Source organism: Tenebrio molitor, chromosome 3 (assembly GCF_963966145.1).
Source record: "Tenebrio molitor chromosome 3, icTenMoli1.1, whole genome shotgun sequence".
In the NCBI taxonomy this organism is placed as follows: domain Eukaryota; kingdom Metazoa; phylum Arthropoda; class Insecta; order Coleoptera; family Tenebrionidae; genus Tenebrio; species Tenebrio molitor.
The window spans coordinates 6902641-6911043 of NC_091048.1; the positions used below are offsets into that span (position 1 = coordinate 6902641).

Genomic DNA, 8403 nt, shown 5'->3' on the forward strand with positions numbered 1-8403 from the left:
AACAGCATGCAACAAAATAATATTTACAACATACCCTTGCCACGTGGTCCTGGTCCAAAAAAAAAAAAAGACAACAAACGTGGGATAAATTACCCGTGTGGATTAAAAAAACGCCGGATTCTTCACGGAGATACAAGATATCTACTCGGGACGGTAGTGTAATTGGTTCAGATTTAACTTACTAATTTTAGAAATTGGATCACTCTTCGCACGGTGTGTTCGTTTCGAAAAACCAAACAAAAAGTGACCTACCCCCTTCAACCACCCGCGCGAGAGCCCGCTTCACCCCCGCTATATTTCCGCTCGCAGAGTTGCCAACCCCCCAGGATGACCAACCCCATTCCTTAGTTCCTAGTCTAGCCGCTAGTACCTTCACATTTGGCGCGCTCTCGTGGCGCAACCGGGAATTAAAATTAAAATTTTAAACTGGGTCACTACAGTCTTTGCTTTTTGGACAAGAGTCAAAGGAAAATATGCAAAAAATCAAGAAGTAATGGAAAAAATTACGTGTTTAGTAGGCTGCAGTGTCATTTGTGAAAGTTTTTGTCAACATATTTAACATTTCTCATCAAAATTTCAGTAAATAATTCTTACACAGTTTACACAAACGATTTTTAGAGAAAATTATTGCGCATGTTCAAAATGGGTAAGCAACGCACCTCTCTCAGATAATAATATCTTTTAAATCATCAACCCCGATTTCAGCAAATATAACCCTCAACCGAGCAGGTCTAGCAATTCTCCGAATGGCGGATGAAGGTGGAGACGAAACGGGCGGTTTCGGGAGTTCTGCTTGTGGGAGCAGTGAATGTTCGTCGATCAGAGGGGCGTCGATGCCGAACCCTAAGAACCAAAGTTTCAGCATGAGAAGCCCGCGTCAGAGGACAATACCGCTTAATGCCAAAGAACAAAAATATTGCAATCAATTCGGTGACAGTTTCAAGCCCGAGCTGTATTCAGGTTATGCACCGGCTCAATCTTCGGGAAACACTTCACCCCGTACTGCATCTTGGGACATTACACCCGATACTCCTCCATCTTGGGACCGTACACGCCGTACGGCATCTCCAGGAAACAGCACACCCTATACAGACATGTTCACAGCTCCGACAAGCACAATATACGACGAAAACGACATCTACTGGCCAACTACTACTCGTAGTGGAATTGATCCTGGAGCTACCGGAATTGCGTATCGAGGCCTTCCCTCCCCTCTTCCCGCCGGCGGCGTTCCCACCGGCCCTTCCTCCGAGTGTCCTGCAACTTTTGGTTTGGGTGCCGGTGCAGCAAACACCATGAACCAGTGTCCAGCTGCCGCCAACTTCGTTGCCACGTATAAAGGATGCGGGCCATGTTCACCTTGCGGCATCGCTGCCAAAAATGCCTCACCTGCTGTTGGTGGCGGCACATTTGTCCGTGGGGGTGCCGCAGTTCCTGGTGGGGGTGCCACACTTGTCCGTGGGGGTACCGTAGTTGCTGATGGGGGTGCCACATTTGCTGGTGGGTGTGGCGGGAACTGTTCCGACTTTACCCAACCCAGTTTCAACCTGGCGGACAATCTCATGTCAAGCCGCCTTTCGAACCCGCCGCAGTTTGACTCCACGATTGGCCCACCTTTGGGACAGTCCACCCCCGTACACGTGTCACGCGTTGACCGAACAACGGTCACTCAGTCTCCTGCTTCTCCTTGTCCTGCCAAAGCTGCCAGTCTCAGTTCGGCCAATCCAACTCAAGCTAGCTTTAATATACCCTCAATGCACCAATCAACGTTAACGGCGAGTCCCGCTTCAGCTGGGCAGAATTTTAGCGGTAGTATGCTGACGGTGTCTCCGGGACAAAACTCGTCGTCGAGAGGTAAAGATGAGCTTTCCTCCCAGGTGATGGAGCTCACGGATTACCTTTCAACTCGGGAAAGTCTGAGCATCGAGGAGGGAGTGCGAATGTTTCAAAAGCAGAGAAGACAAGATCTCAACGCCACAATGTAGCAAGGAACTTTGTTGATCACCGTCTGAAGTCGACAATAAAAGAACACAAGTCGAAGAAATCTAGATTGCTTTTTTGTCACTGTCAAAATGTCATCTAGGTGAAAATTATCAGTAATGAGAAGGAGAAGAACTGACACGCAGCAGCTTGTTATACCGAGAGGAATGCTGGGACCGGAGGAGGTAGCAGTTATTGAAATACCGAAGAGGTTCCATAAGACTCCCGTCGTGGTGCTAAAAAGACGACCAGGAGAACTAGCCCGTATTCGTGCCAGCCATTACTTCGTAGAAGCACCCTACGACTTGGACCCCGCAATGAAGAACACTCGGTTTATGGTGATTCATAAGTTTATCCACCATCAACAGCTACTAATCGTGGGTATTTTCAGAATCCAGATGTCAGTGGTCAAACGGGACAGAATATGACCATGCATCCGCAGACTTTTGCCCAGGTAACTAAAAATGTTCAAATCTATTCAACGGCTTTACCAATTTGGAAAAAACGTGTCCACTAAAGAAAGAAAGAGCAACTCTTGGTGATGTTGCTAGTAAAGAGTTGGTACAACATTTCACTATGAACTTGTACTGCGTGGGTGGAAAGTTTAAATCCCTTGTTTGTTGTGTTCTAGTTGTTAGACTCATTTCAGAAGGTTATGTTTTGACAACTCGACCGCACCGTCGTCAATACCAAGTTCATATTAATTTTGAACAACGACTGTGAATAGTAGGTTTGTAGAATGAAGTATCTTCTTTCGCACGGACCGCTTCTTTACAAGAAACCGTGGGCCTTAGAGCTAGTTAAAAGATAATCCTTTTTCATTTTCTTTGGAGAAAAGATAGACGTTTTGGTGTGAATTTTGTTGGATCTTCAATTATCTCATCAAATAAAAAGTACCTAATAACTAATAGGTGCCTCGCTCAAGCGTTGCTGAGGTCAAGGAATGAATCCTAAATTGTCTTTTTTTCTATTTTGTCTTTTCTCTAGTTTTTTTAATAACAAAATCACAGCCTAAATTTACTCCGTTGAACATTCTGACGACGAATAACTACTGGTCACAGGACCACAGCTACCGACTTGGGAGAGGATTGAAAGCAAGTTGTTTGCAAGTGATATTGCAACCCAAGTTGACCTTCTGAAAGATGCTTCAGCTGTAGCCTTGAGCTTCCGTTTCCGTTAGATGAAACACAAACACATCAGATAACGGTCTCGTTCGTTGATGGTGGAAGCTCTGATAGAGACATAGCTCTTTTGTAACTGCATTATCCTTTTCAAATTAGAACTCAACTCGAAGTTGCCATTGGATGTCAATTTTTATGACACAAAGTGTCACCTCAACAGTGAACATATTTTTACTGTTATTTAAGATACTTAGTTAAGACATTCATTCCTGAAATGATCATTGTTTCAGAATCCTTCTAGTTTTAGTAATATGTCGTCTGGTTCGCACCGAGTGGCACACAAGAATGTAACCATGGCACTTCCACCTGATTTTGTTCAGGTAACTAAAACTAACGATCAATATAAATTTTAAGAGATTCTTATATCCAAGGAGACAAATTTCAGGAGCCTTCTCGTTTTAGTAATGTGTCGTCTGCATCGACAGCAGTACCTCAACAGTTTATGGTAATTTTATTTTTTTCTCTCTATTGAATACAGACTGACTTTGAAAGTTGTGCAGATATTTTAACCAGTGGCAGTACTCCACAATAGGTAACGATTAAGGTAGTAACTAATGATTTATACAAATGTTGATATCTTTCGAGAAAAAGGAGTAATAGTTTTTCTAAAAATGTGTGGGAGAAACGCAATCTTTATTTAACAGGCCTTGACACTGACCAGAGATAGTGTGCTACATTTATTGAAAAATCCTGGCCTGTAACTAGAGACCGCCTTGGTGGGAGCCACTGAATTTCATGAAAAAATGGGTGGAACAAAATCATAGTAGACTTATTTTCTATTGTTATTTTATTCAAAATTAAGTCACTTTGACGCGAACTTCAATATTAAAACCTCTGGTGAAAGGTTTCGTTAAAGGATACTTCCCAAGTTCCTAATGCACGAACCTTTGTAAACTTTGTGCAGCATCTTCGCGATTTTAGGCTTTTTGAAATAAATAAGCGCAATCTTGGCCGCCAACAAGAAGATCGCATTTTAGTTGTAGAAGAAGAAATTCTTCACGAAATTGAAAACCAAACACGAACAAGTAGGTACTCGGTCAAAAGAGACTAATTCTAAATCGAGTTCGGCTTTCGTAGGCACGTGGTGCTGAAGTTTGTATTGCAAACGATGGCAAGCATTTTCAGCAACTTTTTTGATGTTTCATTTTATGCTTTTACGTACTCACAATACAATAATTACAGTCTTTTGACTTTGTTCTTTAAACCTTTGTACATGGTGAAACTCAAAAAAATTGAACAATAAAAATCAGACATAACCTCAAATGACAGAAAAACTTGACATTTTAGGTTGGCCATAACCACGATCTAAATACGCTATACGCATAGATTAATATACTGTTATAGGTCAGGTCAGGTCAAGTTAGGTCAGGTCAAACGCTATAAATACGCGTCTTTATTCTTTGATTTGAAATTTTTTTCAGCGTCTCCTAGACAAAGTGATTCCTTTGATTCTCTTGTAAACCATTAACATTTGTTTAAGGCAAGTTGGGTTATTTTGCCTTTTTTTAACACGTACTATTCTACGTAGGTACTGGCCTTTATTGAATATAACCCAACTTTTGACTCGATAATGCCATTTCCCTGCTTTTTTGATGTCACAAGAAAAACTTCAAAGTGACTTTTAATAATTGTCATTCATTTATGGCACTATAATGATTGGTTTACTTATTTTTTTTAGAAATGTCTAAAAAATGTTGGCCAAGATTCCGTGTCCGGAATAATACCACCTTAGGTTAAATTATCTACACAACTTTCAAAATCAGATTGCGAATAGTTTTGCCAATGAGTAATTTCAAATCTGATTGATCAATTGGTCAAATTCAATTTCAATTAAATGTAATTCCAATTACATTTACTTAACTTTGTCTTTATACAGGGTTATTACAAATGATTGTAGTCCAAGTGGGCGTAAAAACTGAACGTAAAATATATGGTTGCCGCTCCATATAATCAAAATGATGTGAACACGCCGTTCACACACAGGAGTTAAATTGGGTGCAAAACAACTCAATATTTTTGGATTCAATCGTTAATTTAAAATAAATAAATAAAATTCTCATCACTGCACTATTCACCTAAAAAATGACAGCAGTAACAGCGACAAAAATTGACAGTTCACATGAAAGCGGCAAAAATTTCATAATATGGGCATGGCCTGCTTCGACTACAATCATTTATAATAACCCTGTATTTGGACCATAGGTTTTTAATCTTCATTTTTATAATAAAAACAATCTTTTGAAAATAGTTTGCATAATTTTTAACTGGAAATCAATTTGAAAGTTTCAATTTAATTTTTATAGTTTTATTTAGACATATTTGTAAAAAATGATAAATTCGAACCAAGTTCCACTCAAGCTTCACATTCGTTCTTTAATGACATTATTAAATTTTATAATTGTTAATCATTGTTTGCAATTGACAAAATTAACTGCAATTGAATTAGTTGTTAATTAGATTGAATTTTGCTCAACGGGGATTGTAAACAACTTTTATTGACCTAATTAATTATTATTTATTAAAGCTATAGGTACTCTTCAAAAAATGACTATTTAATATTGTTCCAGGGAGTTCCTGTTGTCCAACCTACATTCCAACCTCAAGTCGTCTATCCTCAGCCAATGGTAAATAAGTAACAACGTATTAGAATTCACACATTAGTTCTGTTACTATTACTTCAAAATATTTACAAAACAAAAGGAAACATCGCATAAACGATGATTTTTCAATATTTTACAGACGAGAACCTTTAAGTTGTGTCCTAATGAAGGAAAAATATCAACCAGAATTGATATATGTACCTTATACCTATTTAAAAAAGAAAACACTTCTTTTTAATTAGGTATAATTATCGTATTTTCTATTGAATGTAAACAAAAATCAATAACAAAAGAATAATTGTTGAAAAAATAAACTAGGCAAAAATGAATAGGGAATTCCACAATTTTTCTTGGAAAGCAAAATAATTGCCCCAATCCTCCCACGTATTCTTAAACACTACATAAATTTGAAATGTGACAGGTACTTGAAACGTTACATTTAATGTGCATATACGTATATTTCTAACAAATTTCATTACAAATTTTAAACTGTAAATATAAAAAATTCAAAAATGGAAAAGTTCCCTATTCATTTTTGCTTAGTTTAATAAAAAAAATGATTCTCTTTTTCAATACCTAAAATGAAGGCGGTCTTTGCTAAAATGCATTCACGTTGTTTTGGCATAATGGAAGGCCCTGGAAATTTAGTATTTAATTTGGCAGTACAGCTGTCTGTTGAATTAGATTATATTGTTCTAAGTTTGAGGTTATAAATAGCGTCAATGTCTAGTGCATTGTTGTCAGTTTTACTAGTTTGCATTGAAGAATACACTCAGACAAATTTAGCAACATGTTATGTTTATTTTGATAGGTCTGCATGTCGCACTTTATTGACGGAAATCAAACAGTGTCTCCAACATTTAAAAAATAAATCATGGCCTCCCATTATGCCAAACCAACGTAAACGGTGTTTTTTGTTCGACACTGTCAGAATTTGAGAATTTTCTCCTATGTGAACGGATTTTGATAAATGTCACAACTTGTCAAAACGAAACGTCAAGCTAATTTTAAAGGTTTTAAGCGATTTGGAGCCTTTAAGGGGCTCGTCGAACAAAAAAACGTTGTATTCAACTCGTTCGTGTGTAAATTGGACCTTTTTTGGCACTCGTGGGCCTTTAAAACGCTCGTTTCACTCGCGTTTTAAAATGGCTCACGCGTGCCAAAAAAGGCCCAATTTACACACAAACTCGTCAAATAATAGTATATTATGATACAAGTTTATAAGGAAGCCTTTAAAGCACGCGCGACGAGTTTAACAGCACAATGCGTAGCGGAGTGCTTTTAACGTCGCAAGTGCTTTAAAGGCCCTTATAAACGTGTATCATACGCTATTTTTTATTATACCTGCACTAAAATCTGAAAATTATAACAAAAAAAAGCATTTTGAAATACCTTTTCCGAGGTAATCTGTGTCATTAATCGTTGATATAGAAATGGTCAATTGTTGTTGTTTCGTTGCTATCATAAATCGTGTATCAATGTCTATTTATCATTGTTCAAAATGTAGGTGAATTTGTTGTTACCTAAGCAACCCTTAAAGCTTTAGTGTTTTAAAGGCCCTTTTTCGCACGCATTTTAGTGTCAAAAACAGGGATTATGATTCAGGTATAATAAAAACTACTATTAAATAGAATTTTTGCTCTATTTGCTGTATGAAGTTCACAAATTTCTTAATTATTCATCTTCAACTTGACCTAGACCACCGAGATCTGGTTGTCTTTCTTAAGGATCGTTTGTAGGTTTCTTGAATTCGCCTCAAGGTAAAAGCTAGGTAGGTACTTTATGAAATTTTACTAATCATTGCAGATGTCTCCGCAGATGTCTCCGCAGATGTCTCCGCAGATGTCTCCGCAAAGATCTTTCAACTACAGTTCGGGGCCTGATTATAGTATTTCTGGAGCCTCTTGTATGTCGGTAAGCAGACTCTTATCTCTAATGCAGATGTAACGAACGTTTTTAACTTTCAGTCTAAATCGGGTTGTGGCGGAGGTTTAAGCGGTTCAGAAGTAAGTATGAACAATTGGCTGGTAATTAGGTAGTTAACGATTACCGGTTAAAAAGTGTCCGGGACAAGTTGACCTCGTACAAAAAGAAAAAGCTGAAAAAGAAATGCTGACCAGAAGTTTGGATGAGTTCCAAATGGCGCGTCGAAAATTTCTTGGTAAAGCCAAAGTCTTAACGGCAAAGATATCCAAGATGTCCATCGACAGTAACGACAGCTGAAGGATTATTTTTTTCGTGTTTATTAAAAGTTGTAATTTTGTACAAATAAAAAAAGTTAAAAATGGTATTGGTTTATGAGTGGTCTTAAGTAAAAGTCCGTACAAGGATCATTAAAGAATTGTTAAGTGGTTGGGAATGGGAATACAAATGATTTTTAAAATGTACCCAAGTGGAACTCTGACGCTAAGTTCTGCAGCAACATGTTCAGTCATAAATGGATTTATTAAGAAATCTGACTGAAGATTTCCGTTTTCTCACTGAAGGAGGTCCTGATGTGGCCCTTCTAGGGGGTGGCTCAGAACTGTCTTTGAGACATTCTGGTTTGAAGTCGTAAGTCTTAAGTGCGGTTTTACCCAACAAAATAATCCTTATTAAATCAATTTGTCTCGCTGTAACGCAAGGATTGTACATGGAATCAG

General features: G+C 38.2%; 1 protein-coding gene and 1 long non-coding RNA gene across 7 annotated transcripts in view; one reads left to right on the forward strand and one right to left on the reverse strand.

Moving 5' to 3' along the window:
- LOC138127003 (uncharacterized) overlaps positions 1-8403 on the reverse strand; it is a 171925-nt gene that overhangs the window by 15292 nt on the left and 148230 nt on the right. The window lies entirely within an intron of this gene.
- On the forward strand, positions 501-8049 carry LOC138126982 (mucin-2-like). Of its 6 annotated transcripts, XM_069042837.1 has the most exons (10): positions 502-646; positions 706-2318; positions 2372-2434; positions 3392-3481; positions 3547-3606; positions 5729-5785; positions 7460-7521; positions 7568-7675; positions 7729-7767; positions 7823-8049. In XM_069042837.1, exons 2-9 carry the CDS (start codon positions 2100-2102, stop codon positions 7754-7756), a joined length of 687 nt encoding a protein of 228 aa, XP_068898938.1. In that variant the 5' UTR covers positions 502-646; positions 706-2099; the 3' UTR covers positions 7757-7767; positions 7823-8049. The 6 variants fall into 6 exon arrangements, with proteins under 6 accessions (XP_068898932.1, XP_068898938.1, XP_068898933.1 ...); XM_069042832.1 differs by lacking the exon at positions 7460-7521; XM_069042833.1 differs by lacking the exon at positions 7460-7521 and having other exon boundaries at positions 7592-7675.